This window comes from Clarias gariepinus, chromosome 12, assembly GCF_024256425.1.
Source record: "Clarias gariepinus isolate MV-2021 ecotype Netherlands chromosome 12, CGAR_prim_01v2, whole genome shotgun sequence".
Classification (NCBI taxonomy): domain Eukaryota; kingdom Metazoa; phylum Chordata; class Actinopteri; order Siluriformes; family Clariidae; genus Clarias; species Clarias gariepinus.
The window spans coordinates 9,492,501-9,516,285 of record NC_071111.1 but is presented as its reverse complement, the minus strand read 5'-3'; the positions used below and the strand labels follow the sequence as shown (position 1 = coordinate 9,516,285).

Here is a 23,785-nt window from a genome sequence, read left to right as displayed (position 1 = left end):
ATTATATGGATAATTATAAGGATTGTTATGGATTATGATGTATTATTATTATTATTATTATTATTATTTAACTGATCAGATTTGATCATACAGATATGCCAAAGATAAATCGATGAAGCTGCCGTCAGGGAAATTGGTTCGACAAATCCAGATGATGCTACAGCCACTAGCTGTGATTCTCTCTCTGTCTCTCGCTTGTCAATCACAGCAACAGTAGCCAATCAGGATCAGGTGTGAGCTCATGTATGTGGCAGACTGCAGAATGCTCTGCCATGGTGTGAGAAGGATTTGATTTAAAATATCCTGGTAGTCTCTCCTGCAGAACGCATGATCACATCAAGTCATGAACTAAATCCAAAAACATCAATTTTCCTGCTGTTCCTGGGCAGTTTCTCACACCCCTTCCTCTTTTACAGCCAAACATGCAGGTGGTGTTTATGGCCAAAATGTTAGCTTTTGTTCTCACTTGACGGTTTTATTTATTTATTACCAGCTAAGGCATTGTGTTTTATGTTTTTACTTACATACAGTTGTGTGCAAAAGCCTTAAACCCCCTTCATTCCTTCACATTCAGTTAAATTAAATGATGGAGATTAAATGAAAGAAATTGGAACAAGTGCCTAAATATTACATGATTTTAAAAAAGGTTGCTTATGGAACAACCTCAGCAGCGACCTCATTTCCCCTCTCGTCTGTTCCACCCACTCAGCATTCAGCATCAGCAGTATACAGTACTAATCACAGGCCTGATCATCTGTGCAAAAGCACTTTGAAGCGAAATAAGAAGATACAAGGGGGTCAAGACTTTCGCACAGTACTGATCAGTGCACATCAATGACAATTCATCTTGAAAGCTCTTTGGTTTGATGATAATCGATGATAAAGATGTCTGCAACGTCATACTTGGTCGAAGACAACAATAATTCTTGGATTTTCTTGAATCTTGCTTTAAGACGATGAATATTTCTGGAGAATGAGAAGAATTTTACGAAAGCATTCACTTTAATGCTAAGGGAAGTACTTCATCCTTCTGTTTTATCATGTGCAATGTTTATTTCACCCTTTTTTACACCCTTTCTGGAAGGGTGCCATTAACTCCGCTTGCTGCACAGAACATTAGCGGACTTTCGTTACCAAATTTCAAAAAGGGTGTCTTCTTGCAAGGCCCCGCAGTTGTACAAGGCTTCCTGTCACTTTGGATGAAAGCATCAACCAAATGAATGAATGTGGATGAATGAACGAGGATAAAGATGCTGTGGATCGGCTCCTGAGCGCATCACGCGGAAATGTGAACCTGCCTAGAAACTGTAGCGCTGCAGCCATCATCAGTATCAGTATCGGATAGACAGAAACGGTAATACAAGGTTGGAGCCGTTTCCTGAATCACATTATACGATCATTATCCTCCACAACAGTCTCCACAGGCGAGAAACTGGTAAATCCAAAAAAAAAAATAATAATAATAATGGCATGTAAATGTATGCGCGCGTGTGCTCGCTCTTCTATATTTACACAAAATGTTTCGAGTCAATAAGCAGAACTCATTAACAGTGAAAAATGTGTTATGTAGCACTGAGTGTGTGTGAGAAAAAAGCAAAGGTGAGCAGAATTAAATAAAGGAGGCAGTAAAAAAAAAAGTGAAAGTGCACACAAAGAATGTGAGATAACATGCCATAGAGCGAGACAAGAACAGGACGTGGAATAGATATAGAGGAAGAAAGAAGCAGTGAGAGAACCAGACAGAGAGAGAGAAAGAGATGGAAGAGAAGAGAGAAAGGACAGACAGAGTTCAGAAAGTAAAGAATGATGGAGAGAGAGACCGTCAGTGAAACAGACAACCCGACAGAGACACAGAGAGAAAGACAGAACGAGTGAGACAGAGTGAAAAACGAGAGAGAGAGATTGAGACAATTTTCATTATTAGATGTGCTGTGTGTGTATCAGAGGTCGGGTCTCCATGGATCGTCCACATTCCACAGATGCTCGATTAGTCAGAGGTCTGGAGAATTTGGAGGCCGAGTCAACACCTCAAACTGTTTATCACGTTCCTCAAAGCATTCCTGAACGATGTCAGGGAGGATTATCCTGCTGAAAGACGCCTTTGCCATCACCGTTTAAAGTACATAAAGGTGTGTACTTGGTCTGCATTAATGTGTAGGTAGGTGGTAAGTGTCGAAGTAACATCCACAGGAAAGCCAAGACCCAAGGTTTCCAAGCAGAACATTACCCAGAGCATCACACTGCCATCTCTCACCCAGGGAAGCAATGCAATTCATCAGAACCAGCATCAACTTTTTCAACAGTTTGAGCTCCAGTAGATCTTCTATTCGATCAGACTACACGAGCAAGACTTCACTCCCCATGTGCATCAGTGAGCCTTGTCCTCCCTGTGCCAGTTCACAGACTTTCCTTCCTCGGATCACTTTTGGTAGATTCTGGTAGTTCAACAGAGTTCAACAGAGTCATGTTATTACGTCACTGTATACGTCCGTGTACATCTCTTCTTTCCCAGCATTGCTAGTGGCAATGTTAGTGGCAAAAAATAAATAAATAAAGTGCTAACAAAAAAAAAAAAAAAAAGCTAGTGGCATGCACAACAACAATTATTGTGACCTTCAACATGGCTTTGCATGCGGTTCTCCTGGCTTTGGGATTAAACCACCATTACTACAAAACATTTGAGGTGTTTTTGAAGATGATGGTCATAAACTGCTTACATCAGGGGCTGGGTGTCGGATTCTTTTGCTCAAGCCAAGCAAAATTTTTGAAACGTTTTTTCTGTGTGTCTGAAAATAAAGCACTGGGTCGAAATTGTGCACCGCCTCCGAACTAGCTCCAGAACTCCATCTATCCTGTGGAACCTCTGTAGTCCAACGAGGGACCGTAAAGGCCAATGGTGACTATTGTGACTAAATTTGGGAACGCCAGTTAGTCTAATCTGCCTAATATGTTTTTGGACTGTGGGGGGAAACCAACCAAGCACAGGGAGAACATGCAAACTCCATGCAGACTCCTGAAGTTGGAATCGAACCTGAATCCTGAAGGTGGAAGGTGACAGTGCTAACCACTACGCCACCGTGCTGCCATCTCCGGGACTGCCTTGGTGGAAAAAGGGGTTTTGGGCTTGCTCTGACCCAGCCGTCTAGACACTGCAACTTGGCCTTTGTCAAAGTAACTCAAATCCTTACAATTTCCCTTTTTTTTTCTTTTTCCAACACATCGACTTCAGGAACAAACCATGTACCGCCTAATACAGTATGTCCCCCCACTTCTGGGATAATCGATGTTATTGACTTCACCTTTGAAGTGTCACACACATTCCTGTGATGGAGTTGTTACTATAGAAATGATAAGCGTTGCCTATTATAAAAATGAATCATTAAATTCGGACCGATCAGTAATGAGGATTCAGTACCACTGTGGCACGAGGGGGCCCATGTTGTACCCCGTGTAGTGAGAGCAGGCGGTATATAATGGACAGGAGAGAGTGAGAGACTCCACCGAACTGTCATGGAGATTTGTGTGGGTTCTGATTCATCTAGGGAATGCAAAACAAAGCTAAATTTCAGGGATAATTTTTTGACTCTATTGTGTATTCTTTCACACACACACACACACACACACACACACACACACACACACACACTTCATCTGAAAAGTCAAACCTGATTAGCTTCTGCTAACATTTATCTCCATGTTTCCTGAAGCCAGGTTAAATGCCAGTGTGATCTATTACAGCACTAGCTTTGTGTCCTAAGGTGTGTGTGTGTGTGTGTGTGTGTGTGTGTGTGTTTGTTCATCAGTACAGAATTAATCACGCATTACCCTCAAATGACCTTTCGTAATTTGCGAGGCCTCGTTATTAAAATCGCTGTGTTAAATTACACACACACACACACACACACACACACACACACACACACACACGTCAGAGAGTCTAGGCTGCATGTTTTTATTTCCCGGAAATCAAGAAAGAAGGGATCGCTGGGGCATATCACACTCTGCATCTGTGTGTGTGTGTGTGTGTGAGTGTGTGTGTGTGTGTGTGTTACAGCTCAAAAATGAAGGGGGGGGGGGGGGGGGAGTCACAATAAATTCAAAATCTAATTCTCACAGCACTTGATACAAAAAAAAGAAAAGAAAAAAAAAACGATAAAAAATCGTGGAAATCGAGCTGGAGAAACAGGAGAGGAGTTAAATAAAATCTCCTCTTGCACACGAACCTTTTTCATAGAGAGTGAGTGTGGCGTGGATCGATGTTGGTGAAATGTGATAGATTTGTTGAAGAGGACTGCAGTTGTTGGCAAAAAAAGAAAGAAATGAAATGAAAGAGCTACAGTACAGGTGTGGTAGAGAGGAAAAGGGTAAGGTTTCACTCACACACACACACACACACACACACACACACACACACACACACGCACAGTATATATATACCTGGGCATGTAGAGGACTCTTTCAGCCACCACAAATCCCACACGGAAGAACAGATTAGTGGCGGGGATAAAAGGGAACACCAGGAACAGAATTCCCACCAGCACCTCCCTGCCAGACATCTTCTACAGAGAGAGAGAGAGAGAGAGAGAGAGAGAGAGAGAGAGAGAGAGAGAACGCAGACATAACACATAATTACACTACAGAGAACATCACTAATTCAGTTCACAGCCACAACATTATGACCACCCATTAACTCCACCCAAACCGCCAGGCGCTGTGTGTTCTCTCACCTTCGTATGGGAACCGCCATTAATAATCATTTCAAATTCTCGCCCATTTTTTTCTTATTCCAACACATCAACCTCAGGAAAAAAAGAAAAAGAACAAAATATATCTCTTGCTGCTTTTTTTTTTTTTCCATTCAATTCAGGTGCCGTTGTAATGAGATATTGTCACCGTAGCGACTGTAACAAGGGCCAAACTGTGGGTCAAGTGATCAGAGCGACTTCAACACTGCAGCTCTTCCCGGAGGTGAGGACACACCAAAAGTGATCCAGGGAAGAAAAAGGTGACGGGGGTGAGGGGTGGCCGAGGCTCACTGATGCACACTGGGCCGCGTGTTCTGATCCAATAGAAGCGCTGGTGTAGATCAAATTGAGGAAAACATTCAATGTTAGGCGGGTGGTCATAATGTTATGGCTGATCTGTGTGTATTTATAGTTCTCTAATCTATACGATACGGACATGACGTGAAGAATCCATGAAGAGGAACCGGACACAACAGAAAACTTTTGAAAGTCTAGAAAGAAATTTTCTTTCTATTAAGAAATTAATAAATAACATACAGTATAACATGAAAAAAATTTGGTGAGACACATCAGAAAGCCCTTACGTTTTTAACAGGTATATTTGGAATTCCAATCATGAGACGCACGTGTATCGCATATCGTCTTTGGGGCTCGTTTATTCAACCAACGTTGGTCTGACGTAATTTATACAAACTTTAAAAAACAAAAAAAAACACTAGCTACGTCTTTACCATCACCAAATTAAAGTCACCAAAAGATTCTGACAACCAAACATGGGATGTTGGTTACTGGGTGACTCGCACTTATTCCTACAGTATAATACTCCCTTGTTTTGTGACGAATTTAGGAAAACTGAAGGTTAAAGAATAAACACTCCCAAGCGTTCTGACACTACAAGATACATTTCAGGAAAAATGAACCTGCTTTCACTTCCATGGTAGAAATCCACAGTTTCCTCATTTATAACCCACCGTTAAGCCTCGCACCACCTGGCCTCCATGTCCAAACATCTATTTAAACATCTTATTATGTAATAAGCCCCGACTCTACGCCAAGCAAACTTCAGTTGCTGACTCGAATCTAAATCCAATTTTAAACTCCAAGTTAAACTTTCCTCGCCTTTTCTCTAAACCCTTCTGATAAAGTCAGATACCATCAAAATATAGGAGTTGGAGTTGCACTTTCAGCACTTATGCAACTCGAGCATTCAAGAAGCAGTGTAAAGAAACCGGAGAGAAAAGTCAAAAGTCTCCGGAGCGAAGTTTTCTCCACTGAAAAGAGAAAGTGAACTGGTGCTGAGCAGAAGGCAGAAATATGATAATGAACTGATAAGTGCTAGCTCTGGCTTTATTCCTCTGCCTCATACAGTACATTGCACACAAACACAAACCAGCAGCATGACCTCTTTCAGCGGATCATTTCGGTCTGTCAATTCAATTCAAGTCGGCTCATCAGTACAGCACTTGTAACTAAACGCACTGTCACTAAGCGGCTTTAGAGAAATCCAGATGCTGATGTCGTTCCCTGTGAGGAAACCACATCCGACAGTGTTAAAGAAAAAAGAGATAAAAAATGATCTCGTTACGGGGTGTTTAGGTCAAACCGGGACTTGTGATTACATTTTTTGTGAATGAACGCACAAAACTGACTGACGTTTTCAGAAGACGTCATGAGAAGACTCTTAGCCGCAGTAAAACATTTTAAACAGTACGAATGTTTTAAAGAACATACATGCGTGGAATGCCTGATCCGTGAAAAACGATGCATAGCTTGTCACCAACTTGCAGAAGAGACACATCTGTCCGTGGGAACTGTACACACAATTCCTCACCAACACCACTTGCAGACTGCTCGGAGTTATTGCCGCATCACCCGTACAGTCCTGACCTCACTCTAAGTCATTTCTGTCAAAGGAGTTCCTGGGAGGCCAGTGTGTCAGGCATGAAGCAGGTAGTCTGATCGATCATGGCTCTGGCATACTGAGACAACTTTCCACCCAAGCACTAGTGAAAATCCTGGTTTGACTTGAACACCCTTTGTACAATAGTCCATCTTTTCGAACTGCGCGCTCATGCACCGTTAGGGGCGGCGTAACACACTCGGAGGAAAGCGCTATCCGCTCCTTCCGCTTGCAAAGCTCACAGACGCCCCAGAATGTCTGTAGAGCCGTGATTAATGTGGGTACCTCTCATTCCTCTCCTGAGAGAGCTCGGCCAATCAGCTCTCTCTAGACCTCCGGCTGCGGGAGGTTACATCATTACCTGGGAATCGAACTCGCGATCTCCGGATGATAGGGCGAGCACTTCTACCACTGCGCCACTCATGCAGGCCCATCTAAATAAAGTTTTAAACTGTCCCAGGTGCAGCGCCGAGGACAACCACATGCGCTACAGCATGGGACGTTTTGCGGTGATTAATGTTCAAGGCCGGAGAATGGATTCGTCTTAATCCGACTCTGTCAATACAGCTGCACGGTTGACGGATCCCCATCAACACGCCAGACGGTGCTGCATACACACATTTAGGTGATGCATTGTCTCTGTAACTGTTATAGGCATACAGTTTGTACAGTATATGTATGCGTGCGAGACAGATCGCTATGGGGATGCTGAGTGAACAGGAAAACACACACACGCTGTTAAAATGTGCAGTTGTGTCACGGTCAGGAAGACGACGATGACAATAACGGCAGCGATTACGACGGCGATGATCCCTGTTTGTTGCCATGGCAGCGGAGACAGAGGTCACCCGGTCCTGTTTGAAATGCCAGGCCAAAGTGGTGTCGGAAACCTTTTACGTGCAGTACCACACCCCTGCTCACTGCAGTTCTCCGCCTTGTCTGTCCTCCTGTTAGACACTAAAACATGACGTATATTGTGTGTGTGTGTGTGTCTGGGTGAGGAAAGAGAGAGAAAGCGAATATCTATTCAACAAGACTTCATGCCGATTGGAAAGAAGTATGATATGCTGCAGAAATCTATTTCCGCTGTTTCCTGAAATACAGTATACGTCTTGAACGTGAAAAAGTAACACACACACACACACACACACCCACGCAAACACATCAGTTTCTCACACAGGCCTAGACACACGAGATATTCTATAAATAATTCATACAGGGGATATCTATCACTGAACACGCGCTATCCTAAAACTGACACGGGTTAAAAGCACACCGACCCTCGGGACTCTGAAACGGCACCCCATACGCACGCGCACACACACGCGCACACACGCGCGCGCATGCTATTCCGGGGGTTTAAGGATGACTGACAGTCAAGAGTTTTTTCAAGAGGAAGTCAGTCTTCCGTGACTGCTGGGAAAATCCACCACTGCAGACGTACAACACACACACACACACTGCGCCATGTTTACTGCATACTATTCAAATTTCCAGCATGTTTGCATATTCAAATGGAAAAACCCACAATCAAATGTTTAAAATTGACCTTCTTTCCGTCCACACTACTGTCCTTGAGGAGACCGTGCATGCTTCATCTCTACTGATTATTCATTCACACTACAGATGTCTGCAGGTGACATGATCAAGACTGAATCTGCTGAAGAAAGGTGAGTTAAGAGACTTTGAACGTGACATGGTTGTTGGTTCCAGACTGTTGTCTGCTCTGGGTATTTTCCAAAACTGCTGATCTACTGGGATTTTCACACAGTGTTTACAGAGATTGGTGTGAAAATGAGAACATATTCAGTGAGTGGAAGTTCGCTGGGTGAAAATGCCTTGTTGATGCCAGAGGTCAGAGGAGAAAGGGCTGGACTGGTTCGAGCTGACAGAAAGGCAACAGTAACTGAAATAACATCTCATTACAACTGAGGTATGCTGAAGAGCATCTCTGAATGCACAACATGTCGAACCTTAAAGCAGATGGACTACAGCAGCAGCAGATCACACCAGGTGCCACTCCTATCAGATGTTGCCTGGTCTGATGAGCCCTGATTTCTGCTGCGACATTCTGATGGTAGAGTCAGAATTTGGCATACACAACATGAAAACATGGATCCATCCTGCTCTGCATCAACGATTCCGGGTGGTGGTTGTGCACACTTTGGGCCCCTTGGTACCAATTGAGCATGGTTTAAATGCCACAGCCTACCATAGCATTATTGCTAACCATGTCCATACTTTCATGACCATAGGATCTAAAATCATCTCAAATGTTTTTCTTGAAAATATCAATGAGGTCATTGTACTCGAATGCCCTCCAGAGTCAATAGATCACAACCCAGTAGAGCACCTTTGGGATGTGGTGGAACGGGACAAATCTGCAGCAACTGCATGACGCTATCTTGCAAATATGGACCAAAATCTCTAAAGGAATGTTTCCAGCACCTTGGTGAATCTAAGGCATGAAGACTGGAGGTAGGTCTGAAGGCAAATGGCCTCCAAATCCAGAACTAGAAAGGAGTTCCTAATGAAGTGAGTGTATATAGCAGTCTCACAGATCAGAACAGGATTCTTGACCAGTTGTCACCTGGTGACAAAACCTATATACACAGCATGATGCTACCACCATCATGTGTCACTTTTATGACGCTGCTCTCAGGATGATGAGTAGTTATTGGGTACTGGGACTTCCGCTTTGGTCTTGACAAACCATTTACATTTATGACATTTGGCAGACACCCTAATCCAGAGCGACTTACGTTTTTATTTCATTATACAGAGGAGCAGTTGAGGGTTGAGGGGCCTTGGTCAAGGGCCTAATAGTGGCAACATGTGGTTTGAACCCGAACCATAATCCAATGCCTTAACCAGCGAGCTACCCATGTCCTGGATCTCCCACATGTTTACAGAGTTGCCATGACATTTTCCAGTAATGATCTTCATCTTTTAAGTCCAGCTTTGTGGACTGTCCAAGCTTTACTGGACTTGTCCCTGTCTACATTTTCCTCCTTGTCTGATTAATACCTTACTGACAAAAGTGTACAAGTGTGTGCTCACACTCACCTGTAGTGATGTAACACAGTGCAGGCAGAGAGCGAGCATTCCCAGCGCCAGCATCACAGCAGCCATGTTGCGAGAGTCCCACAAAGACTCCACTAAAGGGATGCTGCCTACCTACATGTACAAGAGTCAGAGTCGTGTACGATTTAATTCACACTATTATTCAAGCTCACAGCGTTTGTGTGTGTGTGTGTGTGTGTGTATTTATGTTACCTGCCAATCATAGCACAGCACTATAGGAGCCAGGAGCAGCCAGGCATTAAAGGCCAGGAGATAGCAGTAAGTGAGGAACCTGAACGAAGGGAAATTAAGCATATTGTACATAAACCACAGTATAAGTACGCAGTACAATAATGTAACGCCATAAAAATGTATTTATGTTGGAAGCTTATGATCTCAGGACTGAATCGGGAATCACATCAACATTAATGGGCTCGCGGATCAACTGGTACATTTCTATTATAAATGTAATAAATCATTTGTTAAATACATGAACCGAGAAGGATTGTGACTTATAACTGAATACATTTCTCTCATCTCTGTATTTACACACTCAAATATAATGGTATGGGTTCTACATAAACCTGTATAAGGATATGCAGCATTGCATAATCATCTAGGTGATAGATAAATCTGTATAATATTATGCACACTACACAACAAAATATCATTTTACGGCTTCTACATAAACCTGTTTAAGGATTACGAACAGCACTGTATACTAATATGGGCTCTAAATAAATCTGTATAATGAAATGCACACTACTGTACAATGACGCAGGTTCTAGATGACCCTGTGTAAGCATATGCATAGTACCCAACACCACAATGCTTTGAGTTCTAGATGACACTGGATAAGCATATGCGTATTATACAGCACCACAATGACATGGGTTCTAAATGATATTGTATAAGGATATGCATATTAACCAGCACCACAATGATATGGGTTCTAAATGATATTGGATAAGGATATGCATATTATACAGCACCACAATAATATGGGTTCTAAATAATATTGGATAAGGATATGCATATTATACAGCACCACAATGATATGGGTTTTGAATAATATTGTATAAGGATATGCATATTATACAGCACCACAGGGATATGGGTTCTAGATGACACCTTATAAGGATATGCATATTATACAGCACCACAATAATATGGGTTCTAAATGATATTGGATAAGGATATGCATATTATACAGCACCACAATGATATGGGTTTTGAATAATATTGTATAAGGATATGCATATTATACAGCACCACAATGATATGGGTTCTAGATGACACCTTATAAGGATATGCATATTATACAGCACCACAATAATATGGGTTCTAAATGATATTGGATAAAGATATGCATATTAGACAGCACCACAATGATATGGGTTCTAGATGACCTTGTGTAAGCATATGCATATTACACAGCACCACAATGATATGGGTTCAAGATAACAGCGTATAAGCATATGCATATTATACAGCACCACAATGATATGGGTTCTAGATGACAGGGTATAAGCTTATGCGTATTACACAACACCACAATGATATGGGTTCTAGATGACCCTGTGTAAGCATATGCATATTACCGAACACCACAATGATATATATGTGTTCTGGATGACACTGTATAAGCATGTGTGTATTACCGAACACCAAAATGATATGGGTTCTAGATGACCCTATAAATATATGTACAAGGCTGTATAATGACGTGAGATATAGTCAAAAATCATCTGCACACTGGCTGTTACACATTTAGAAAAGACAAGAACGTAATTTTTCGACATGATCCTCTTGCTTTTCAATAAACTTTGTCCATCTGTCAACTAGCTTTAAAAAAAACGAAGGGAAAATGGAACGGAAAACTGTAATGTGACAGTGTGATCAACAAAAGCTTGAATATAACCCGGAGTGCGGATAATTTTTGACTATCCCTCGTATAAAGATATGGGTTCTAGATAAATACGCACAACAGTGAAATGAAAGTGTGAACTCTTGCCTAGTGAGGAGGAAAGGTGAGAAAGATGCTGGATTGTCCTGCTCGGAAAATAGAGGCATGGAACCTCCCATGACCCACAGGCGAGCACAGAGGATCAACAGCACCTACAACACACACACACACACACACACACACACACAGCTCTAGAACAAGGCATTAAAATTGCAAATATGCAGCACAATCCCACTAAAAAAACACTTACATACACTGAGACCACACATGTTCTTTTGATCAAGGGCCGAGAGATTCGACTGAGCTCCTTCAGCCTGGACCGGGACAAATGCCTGAAAACAAACAAACAAACAAACAAAAACGATGGGTTGGTGAGAGATCCAAAATAATTGTTTTATTCCTCTTAGTGCGCAGCAATCTGCCAGAGATCACACCTTTTTATCGATTAAAAGAATTAAAACAGCACATCCTCCCCCGATTAATGTTGCAGAACATCTGCGAAGTCAGTTCCTTTGAACAGGAACATTAATACAGTACATTAAATACAGTCTGCCTCATAAACATGAGCCGTTTCCTCACAGAGACAAAAATAACTGCAGCTTGTTACCTGAGAAATAACACAATTCCTGTCATAATGAAAAACAAGAGACTCACACTGGGACACTCTACAAAAAAAAAAAATAAATAGACACTTGAGAAGTGTCTCCTCACTGTATCAATAATGAGATGTTTATGTATTTATTAGCGTCTGAGCTGCTGTTATACGAAATTAATCAACACCTTGCGAATGATCAGGACTGAGGATGGAGACAGCGCGGTGGTAAAAACGCAGCAGTTTCTGAGACGGCGGTGAATATTAATACGACGTGACAGCTGTGACGGAACCGCGGGAGAACGAGACGGACGAGAAAGGAGACGAGGACGTCGAACGCTCGCGCCACTCGCTGCACTTTCACTGATTGATTTGCTTGAAACGCACGAGCTTTTCCTAATGATGCTGTGAGTGTGTGTGTGTGTGTGTGTGTGTCAGGCTCCATTATACTCCCGGGATTCAACTCACTGTCTTGACAACTAGACAGCATTTACTAAAATAGTGTCTTGCCCCTCCCCCCTCCCCCTCCTTGTCTCTTTGCCCTTTAAGTCTTCTGCAATCCCACAGGGATAAAGGATAAAAAAATTTAAAAAAAAGATAAGTGAAAGATGAACAGTATGCTTTGTATGTTTTTTTCGGTCAGTAATAACCAGCTAAATTAAAACGTATTTATACCTTATGCATTTACAATGCACTATAAATACATCTATAACATGCTATACTGCATGCATAACACATTATAATGCCCGGCATGACCCTATGCATTATACATATCTATAGTTACATAAGTACACTTCTGTCCTTATGCTTACACGACCTCATATAGCAACTTAACTCTAAACTCTGGATTCCTACTGCATACTAACATGTACGGTAATATAGCACTAATAATGTATTATAACGTCTTGAACAATATCTACAGCGGCACGGTGGCGTAGGAGTTAGCACTGTCGCCTCGCACCTCCAGGGTCCGAGGTTCGAGTCCCGTCTCGGGGTCCGTGTGCATGTGAGCATTATAATACACTAGGAGTGCATCTGTAACATGTAATATAGCACTCATAATGTATTATAATGTTATATATATTTTAAAACACAATGCATCTTTAAGACTCATAATGCCTAAATATAGTGCACCAATATCTACATTCTACATCTATATCTATCTACAACATATTACAGTACGTCGAACAGCATACATAATGCATTATAATGCCTCGCATAACACTAAACTCTCCCATTAAACTACAGCCATAAACAATCCATTATTAAGAATAACCTGTAGTCATTATCCAATCCAACAAAATCTATATATAAAAAACTTTATTACTGCCTTATTGCTTCTTTAAAACATGACTAAATTAGTAACATGATGCATATTTAATAAAACGATATAAGCGATATATCCAGTCAAGCGGACGCGTATAGCATCAGCGCAGCAGCGCAGAAGGACATCGAGTGAACGGCGCATTTAATATTAATTCAGCTCATCCACCCTGCTTGATCTAACTCACTACAGATGCTGGACGACTCAGCGCCTGCAGTCACAACACCTTTAATCACCCCATCCCCCACTCTGCGCGTGTGCGTGTAGAGCTCTGGCTCCTGACGGGACACGAGGGGATCAATCTGCAGCTCTGCTATAAAGCTTAACGTCTGCAAGGCGTGACTTCCGAGGTCATGGGCGTGACGGCTTTGCTGATGTTACTCAGTTTCATTTCTAAATGTCATTTTATTTCACTAATTAAAAAAAAATTAAACAGGAAACATCGGACGTCATGAACCTGCGAGCGGAAACGTCTTCTTGATGGATGGAAAAGACAGAGCAATTCAAATGACCACTATTTACAGTACAACCGTGGTGAGCAAAAAAGTATTGTGTAATCTATAAAAATACACAGTAATTTAAGGTGGGTGGACTTATATCGCTATACTGTGTACAGAATTACAGGGGGCCTGGATCCAATCCCTGCAGGTGCAATCGACATGGCTAACCACTAAACCGCCATGCGGCCCTTAGTGGAGACAAGATAATTAAAATGCAGCATTAATAAAAAAAAAAAATCATAACTTTAAACTACAGTAAGTCCCCTACGTGCAAACATTTGAGGTCCGAACTTTTGAAGGTACGATCATGCATTTGTGCATGTTATTTATTTATTTGTTAGCGTACATGACAGGGACATTGTACATTAATTCAGATATCTGTAAATGTACCAGAATTAGCTAGTTGAAATTAGAAAAATTTTTCAGGGTCTCCAGATGAAAAATACCCAACTGGCTAATTCTGGTACGTTTCTGTTCATTGGCGAAAGTTGGATCACATGTCAGAAGTGCATTGTCACGTGTGTGCAGCGTGCATCCAGGATGTTCGGAAGCAAGCATGAAAGCAGCAGTGACTAGGCTGGAACGGCTAAGAAACACCAAGCAATAACGACGGAGACAAAAGTAAAAATAGAAAAATGTTTGTTGGACTTAAGAACAAATTAGATTTACGAACTAACTCTCAGAACTGAACTTGTTCGTATGTAGGGGACTTACTGTACATCTTTAAATCCTAACTATAAACTTGCACTCAGATGATATGCCCTTCCAGTGCGTGTGGTAATTTTTTCCTCCCACATCATGCCAGATTCATTATTCTCCCACATTGAAGAATGTACTGTAATACTGGGGAATGTGAAATGCCTCTCGTACACTCAACTGTGCAAATATTTAAGATTTTCATCATTCACGGCCTTGAGAACATGTCCTTGAAAGCGTGTTTGCACTAAGACTCATAATTAGCTAATGAATTAGTGTTCTGGGCCTGATCACATTCCTAATGTGCGCTCTAGTCACACTTCATCACTAATGAGCGCAGCATTCAGGCCAGACTACTAATGACTCCTGCATGACTACAGCGTGCTTGTTACTTACAGGCCGCAAATCTGATCTGAATCATCGTATCATATTCTTCATGTCCGAGTTGAGACAACAACAGCTTACAGCAACTTATCATAACCATGGACTTGAGTCATGCCGTATTATCACTACGATCAGGGGGTGTGGCTTACTCGATTGACAAGCTAGTGAGTGGTGGTGGCAGGTTTATTGCTCTAAACTTTCCCTTGCTAATATCACCTACGGTTCGCTCATTAGCGACAGATTGGCAAAGCGATGAATTTGTAAACACGCTTTATTACGTCTCTGAGTGGTGCAGCAATAAAATGCTCATCCAGCCCAGAGGTCATGGGTTCGATTCTCGGTGAGGCTTCACCCATCCTTAGGCAGAGCATACAGAGAGCAGATTGGCCGCAGTCTCTCGGGGGGTTGGCACGCTCAAACTCTCACATCAATCATAGCTACACTGGCCAATAATGAGGATCTGTGAGCTCGCGCAAGGGATCAGACAGGACTTCCTGAAAGTGCGTGAGCGAGAGCTTGAAAAGATGTGATCAGCAGGTTCTTGTGTGTCCAAGGAACCATGTCTCAAAATAGTATAAAAAGAAAAACAAAACACAAACAAAATTTTTTTTTTTTTTTTTGTGACACCTAAAATTTTTGCAAGAAATTTGCATTAGCATATGAAGCATTTTCGACATACAAATGAACGAATCAAAGCGAAGTTGCGCGTAAGTACGGGAGCCGTTCAAAAACGTTTTGCATCAGTAAGCTTACGAATTTTACTCATTTTTTTCAGTCAGCAAAAAACCGTTTCGAAAGAGTCAACCCACAATACCACCCTATGTGATTTTTTTATGTTTTTTTGTAATATTGGTAAATATTTATTTATAATTCGTATCCCAATTAAGTAAAAAAAAATTGCTTTAAGAACTTGCCTCCAGAATTACTTAAATCCGAATGCAGAGGATCCGCTGTATAAATATAACTAAACGGAGTAAATGTGAAACCACATTACACCTGCGCTTACACATTCTTTGATTTGCTGTTATCCATGAGTTTCTTAAAGTTTCTATGCAGAACCTCATGATGTTTAATGTCGAACAAGATCCTGAAACGCTAAAACCATTCATCATCTAAAGAACGCATTTTTCTCAGGCTCTGGGTTTTGCTTTGATTTCCTGAAGATGATGTATGGTTCGAGTTCGAGACTCTCCTGTAAACAACAGCACGTAAAACAATGATTTACTGTCAGTATTGCTTGTTTACGTCTTGGCTACTTTTACTTGCAAATGATTCCTTTAACAAAGAGAGGTGTGGATGATAAAGTCGGGCATGATGATAGAGAAACAAGTCCCTGGTCTAAAAGTCAAGCCCAAAACAATGACTGTGATTTGAGAGAAAGTACTAAAGACGTGTGTCCTAACACTTTTATTCAATGAGTTGCAGATTTTAAGGGTTGCAGAAGAATTAAAAGTATATAAAAAAAAAAAAAAACAATAACAAAAAAAGGTTTTTCTTAATGAATTTATATTAAGAATTGTATTCGATTATTACATTTACTGGACAATTACTGAGCCTGTAACATTTTAAACTGTAATTTATAGCCTGCGTATTGCTGTTAATGGTTTGATGCAGTTTAACCAACGAATGATGATTGACAGCAGTGTGCCCCTTTATATTTATTGCTATAAAGACTGTGTGTAAATGTGTGTACAGCAGACCACGAAAAAGCTGCAATGAGACGCTTTACTCTTTGTTGTCTCTTTGTGTAACGAGATCCCGTGAGATACGAACAGATCAGCACTTTTTCTTCCTTAATTCTCTCCTATAATTCGTCCTCGAACCTCTCACCTCGGTCATACGCATGTCTGCATGGAGACGAGTGACACGCCGAATTAGCCGGCTTTGTAACAGGGAACTCGGGACTGCACCAGAGACGTGAAGGTCTCGTTTGTTTCGCATGATTGACTCCGTTCGCCAATTACCGGCGCAGCAGCAGGGTCGAGACGAGCTGTAATTGGAAGAACACTGCACGAGTGCGTCTTCTATCTGTGAGAGCTTTGTAGCTGGAATTTGCTCACTTCCAGCCAATAAGCATCAAGCGGACTAATAAGAGGCATGCGGTTTGGTCAAAGTGCCTCGGCGCACGCTTACTTTTGAGCGCTGCTAAATATTTCAGCTTGCTCGGGACAGAATTTCTGACGAAGCTGGACACTCATCGTTGAAAGGTCATGTGTCTTATTATGTGGTGCATGCATTCGTGTATTATACTATAAATGTAATATTCACACCTAAAGGTCTGATAAATCATTATTCCCATTATTCCTAATATCCACTCTGTATTAATGTTCATTAATATTTATTAAACCAGAGCCATCGCAGTTCTCAAATCTGATTGGTTAGAAGGTGTTGATCTTTCTATAACAGTAGCTCTGACAATAGAGCATTAAGGTTTATATTAAAGGTCACCCCTTAATTAAAACTCACTTTTCAGTCATTTTTAATTCAAGTGTGATAAACATTTCCTGTTTTTTCTTCTTGTCTGCAATAAACAAGCCAAGCTGATTTTTCCCATATTGTGACCTCATATGAGCGACACCCTCCCCCGGGCTTTGTGGTTCTCTGAGGAGGTGTGGCTCAAAAGTAGCTCATTTACATAGACACCGAAACGGTGCATTTGCAGCAGTATAAGAAAATGCATTACTTGTGAGGTATTTAAGCTGGAGCATTAACACACACCCATGTTTTAAGGCAGCTCTGAGACGCGTTAAAATTTTTTTTAATATGGGACCTTTAATGCTCTTGTTCTCAGATGTTATCTCAGGGACATGACAAGGGATTGAACATGAGACCCCACAGCCAAAGTATGGTCAACAACGTGCAAACTACAACAGCTGTACCCTGTGCAAGAGGATAAACAAGTGTCAGTCAAAAATTATCCGCAATTTGGTTATATTAATATTCGTGTGGGTCTTACTGTCTTCCTCTGTGCGGGTGCCAATTGGTTACATCGGCTCATTTGTAACTGAAAAATGGACACCCCACTTGTGATTTGCATGGAAAGAAGAGCAGCATGTAGTGATACTTCTTCTGATGAAGAAGTGAAGAAGGTGGTGCATTTGTGGCTCGCAGCTCAGACTAAAACATTTTTAATGAAAGCTTGTTGAAAGACAAAGTGTTAAAAATTTGGTAATTTGTTTTCCTTTTCTAAAAGTTAACCAGAATAAACTCTGCCGCCAGAGTGCGGATGATATTTGTATATTCGTTTGTGTCTGTATGAAGGGACATAACTGCCTGACCAGCCCACCATATTTACAGTAGTATATAAGACTAGGTTAGGGGTTATTTTTAGCCTACTCAATAAGGTTTCCAGGCAACAAAACACAAGACTGCAGTGTCCACTGTAGCTTTCACTCGCCCCACGGGCTGGCAAACGGACGCCACTCGGAGGTACTGTAAAGGGGGCGGACTTGTTAAATCCTACGGAACAAAAACTGTCCGGAAAAATAAAAGCTGCTCAGGGGCCGGGGGTCATGAATCTTTCAGACTCTCTGGAGCACAGTTCCAGTTCTCGGCGCCAAATTTCAGGTACTTTGGAGACTGAAAGGCCCAGAGCGAGCACTTGATTCTCCACAACAGCTTTAGGACTTTATTTATTACGCTTTGGAGCGTTCGGAGATTCATAAGCTCCTCTTGGCTGCTATTACTGGAAATGAATTTTTAAATTCACTCACTCGGCCTGTGAGGAGACTTGCCTGTTTAGACATAATTGTGTTTAAGAAACTTCTGGGCACACTCACTGCCTGATGTACTGTAGACGCCAAACTGTAAGCAACCGACATGTGAATGTTTACTACTTGAAAAGAAACTCAATTCCCCGAGCCCACATCAACCCCCTGTCCCTCTCCGCCCCCTTCCTCCGTCCTTACGAGCTCTCTGCCCATGAAAGGATGAAACTGCTTGTACTGTCCGCGTTTCGATTTGACAGACGGCGGGTGGTAATTTATGGTCGCTGCCAGCAGGACGAGGATTGAAAGCATATGTCTGATGGCTTCGCCGAGTCCTTCACCGGAATCCAGTGAAATAAACATTTCAGTCAGTTTCCTGGAAGGACACGTTCGCGGGATGTCCACAGCATCTGTGACTTCACCACAACTAATAGCCTGAACATTAAATTAGTGCAAAGGATGATGGGATAGGTTGTGTACTTGGTAACAGGCAGCTGGTATAAACGTCCAGGAGACAGCAAGAGACACTGAGGACACAACAGGCCTCTTAGGTTTTTTACACCGGATCTGAGCAGACGTATTAACAGATAGAGAAAAAAAACCAACCCAAATGAATCAATTCTGAGAAAAAGAGAATAGCTGTTTAAATCAGTGAAAGTAATGGCACCCCATAGATGCATACAGTTGAATCGCGGTATACGATTCCCTTATGATTCTTCCTGTTTAAGAACTGAAACTTTTGCAAGCAATTTGCATCGGCATACGAAGCATTTTCAAATACGAACAAAACGAAGATGCACGTACGCCCAGGAGGCGATCAAAACTTGCCACAAACTACACAAAAGAAAAGGCGACAACGGTAAGTGCGTTTTTGGTTTCGGTATAACGTTTCTGTTTGTCAGGTTTGCTATTCAAAACTACTATTAACTGCATGAAGTCAGTCTTAACCCAACAGAAATGACAATCACAGCTGCTCATCTGCCTTTAAGGTTAAGAACGTCTGTTTTCTTGCATGTTATTGTTTGTCCCACTTCATTCACGGTGATCTCTTGTGCTAAATCAAAAATCGTTTCAATGCCGGATATTAGGCTTTAGCGCGCGCTCTCGTGTACGTTCATGCTCATGTGGTTGTGATAAATGCTTTATTTGCTCGTCTCTGACTCGGAGCCTGAGAACGCCAGCCTGGATGCAGGAAGCGTACACGGCGTGCCTGCTGACAAGCATGAACACCCACGCCCTCCCCAGCTGCCGCCAGCCTGCTCTCGGATCAACACCTCTTCAGGAGGCCTCATTAACACGCAGACCTGAGAAACACACACACACACACACACTCAGCGTTGACGTACGCGAAGAGGGGCTTGCGGCAGAGCACCAGGCCGTCGTACAGCACGCACACCCCGAACACGGTGATGCCCGTCTCTTTGACCAGCATGGCGCTGGTGCCCAGGAACAGGCAAAGCGCCAGAGAGCACGGAGACGCCGTGGAGGGGACGGAGTCTGACACGCGGCATGCCGATACACTCCTGGAACACATACACACACAAATCAATCAGGGCAGTTAAACATAGAACCCTTAGGAGACGTCTAATCTAGAGCAAGGACATGGGTACGAGAAGGAAAGATCTTTACCTGATGTAAGAGAGAAAGGCTAAGAGGAACAACATACAGGCCAGGACGTCTGCTCTTCCGACAATCCCTGATACCTGCAACACACACAATCACACAGATTACTGAAACATCTGCATGTATTTAGCGCTTTAATCCATTAAATCCCAGTGGGTCTCAGTCGTGTCTGTAAAAATCTGATCAGGCTGTAAAACATTCACAAGGCTCTAAAATAATAATTTAAAAAAACATAGAACATGAAACATGGACATTATTTTATTTAAAGCTCAATAAAATGTCAAATATTTGTAAATATGTACAATGGAACCTCGGTTTGCAAGTAACGCGGTTTGTGAGTGTTCCGCAAGACGAGCAAGAATTTTTAATACATTTTGACTTGGAAAACGAACAAGTCTTGGTTTACGACTACAGAGTATCATGTATCACGCATGCGCTTATTGTTTTGACGACGAGCGTCACATGATCACAACCGAGACAATGGTTTTTCTCTCTCTTGCGCTGCGGAACTGTGGGTAATCGTCTCCCACTATTTGTCTGATAAAAGAGTGTTTCTCACACACACACACACACACACACACACACACACACACACACACACACACACACACACACACAGCGCCTGCACACACAAATGGATACACTTATCTGTCGGGATTAACTTTTACTTTTTTTAAAGGTAAAGTGCAGGTTTATTTTGTTTTATTTTAACTTTATATTTTGTGTTAATTATTTTTATGTATTTATTTGTTTTGGGCTGTGGAACAAATAATTTGAGTTTCCATTATTTCTTATGAGAAAATTGGATTTAATTTACAAGTGTTTTGAAATACAAGCCCACTTCCTGAACAAATTATGCTCCACTGGTTCCACTGTATTTATGGAAAACACAAATAATTTTAATTATGACCAAGATACAAATCCTTGCATTCATATTTAAAAATACTACAATATTAAAATCTTTAAAAAATCTTATTGTAAAATGTTTTAAATAGTTGGTCAACTTATTCATATTAAAATGTGCCTTCCGAAATGGTTGTTTAAGAAATGAGAAGTTACTCTCTGCATCAGTTAGGGTTCAATAACTCGTTGCCAGCTGAACCGTATTAATTACTGCAGTAATTATCTAATGTAAGCCTCTTCACTATTTGCTTAATTAAACAAATAAATAACAGACAATTATAATTTGTATTGAGGCATTTGGCAGGCGCTCTTATCCAGAGCGACTTACAAAAGAGCTTTGAAGTTTCCATCATTGGATAGATCCTCACAGTGGGTTACTAGGTTGGGGGGTTACTAGGTTGGTCTATAAAACTGTAGGCTGTTTCAGGGTTGTGCTGGGGGGTGTTCAAGTCAAACTGGGACTTATGATTGTGCAGAATTTTAGACCACAGTGAAAATTTCTCCATATAAATCCCCCAGTGTTTCACTAGTGCTTGAAAGTTTTCTAAGTAGACTGATGCCATTCTTCAAATAATTTGTATCAAGCCTGCTAGGAGTCCATTGTACAGGTTACCATTACATACAGAAAAAAAAAAAAAACGTATTCATGTTTACTTTTAATTTGTTAAACTCTTAGCATCAATTAAGTATGAAGTTGCCTCATTGCGTGTTGGTCCAGCTGCTTTCATCTCGTCCCGCGACTCTTTCCTGGTGACAGCCGTCTCCACGCTTATCTCCTTATCATTCTGAGAGTGTGCTGTGAGATCAATTAGCTAAGCTTAAATGAACTTTGGACCTCCATCTTATTCAAACTAATGGACTGACAAGAATGTTTAAGATGTTAGCTCAACCTTTTATATTTTCAGTCTGGTTTTGTTTAATCATTGTCCTTGAGAACTCCAGGAAGCTCCATCACCTTCACCATGACAACGTCTTTCACCATAGCAACATCTTCTGTACCACGTCTGCAGTATTCCTTGCGGCATCAAGAACTTGATTAATTTAACGTAATCTTTAAATGTATTTAATATAGCGTTCAAAATCATATTCAGTTTGCTGATATGTACGAGTAAGCCAGGATGCATGCAGCGTGGACAGAAGGTGGAGGGAAAGAGCATGGCTTAGATGACTGCGACTGCTGTTAATCCTCCACTTTAGAGGATGTTTGAGTGACATTTATGAAGCAGGAGAAAGACGACCCCCGCCCGCTTCTCGCCCACTGCATCATGTTTCATCTTTGCCCTTGCTCTCTCTCTTCTTTCGCTTTGGTCTCCTACTCACAATATAGTTCTCTACGTATCCTCATGTCATCTGTGCTACAGAGCTGAACATTTAAATCCTCTCAAAATACTCTCTCCCTCTTCCAACATCTGGAGGGCTCAGAAACCCATCCCCCCGCTTTGCGCCTGGATTCCACAAGCACGCACACACGCGTGCACACACACACCCCACTGAGGGAAACACGCCACACACTGCTGCATACGCGCTGCGTGCTCGGCATGTAACCAGCATCTTGTTTCAACACCAGCCAGTGACGTTAAAGCTATATTCCTTACACATTCTCAAGCGGAATGGGAAAACGCCAAACATCAGAAGTGACGCCTTTTAATTCCATTTAGTTTGATTTATTTTGTATAGCACTTTTGAAAATGGGCAGAAATAAGATTGACTGAAATGAGAATTCTGGATATAAATGTGAGGAAATATGTGCTGGCACGGTCACCTCGTACCTCCAGGGTGCATGGAGTTTGCATGTTCTTCACGTGCTTGGTGGGTTCCCTCTGGGTAATCCGGTTTCCTCCCCCAGTCCAAAGACAAGCAGGTTAAGCTAATTGGCGTTCCCAGATTGGCAGAAACGGCAATTTAAGTGTGTGTGTGAGTGGTGACCAGAGGTCCTACCACGGTTGTAAAAATGGGAATAAATACAATGGTCACCATCGGCCTCCACAGTCCTTAGTTGGACTACAGAGGTTCCTAGATGGAAGAATGGATAGATGGATAGAAGGATGGAAATATGTATTATTAAATTAAATTAAACTATCAGACTGTCTCTGATGAGCAACCCTAAGGCAACTTGGTGAGAAAAAAAACCCTGAAATAACAAAAGGTCATCCGTTCCTGAGAGGAACCGGAGAATGCATTGGGCAATATCGAGCATAAATCAATCCTGCTATATCTGTACGCTATAAGGTGGAAAGCTCAGTTATTTAACATGAACAATTAACAGAATCATATTTCTCGTACCCAAGTCTCCATCGGTGAAAGTGGACGTTATATTAACTAACGCATGTTATCAATATTTTGTCATGGTTTGCAATATCCTCTCATTGGTGGCACAGAGGC

At 41.7% G+C, this 23,785-nt stretch overlaps 1 protein-coding gene across 1 annotated transcript in view; it reads right to left on the bottom strand.

The window, feature by feature from the left end:
* tmtc1 (transmembrane O-mannosyltransferase targeting cadherins 1) overlaps positions 1-23,785 on the bottom strand; it is a 52,246-nt gene that overhangs the window by 14,359 nt on the left and 14,102 nt on the right. Inside the window, exons 3-9 of the mRNA XM_053508671.1 lie at positions 20,507-20,580; positions 20,224-20,400; positions 11,925-12,006; positions 11,723-11,826; positions 9,922-10,000; positions 9,712-9,822; positions 4,438-4,559 (exon numbers count right to left, since the gene is read on the bottom strand). Of these exons, the coding sequence (XP_053364646.1) occupies positions 4,438-4,559; positions 9,712-9,822; positions 9,922-10,000; positions 11,723-11,826; positions 11,925-12,006; positions 20,224-20,400; positions 20,507-20,580 (749 nt within the window). The remainder of the gene's footprint in view (positions 1-4,437; positions 4,560-9,711; positions 9,823-9,921; positions 10,001-11,722; positions 11,827-11,924; positions 12,007-20,223; positions 20,401-20,506; positions 20,581-23,785) is intronic.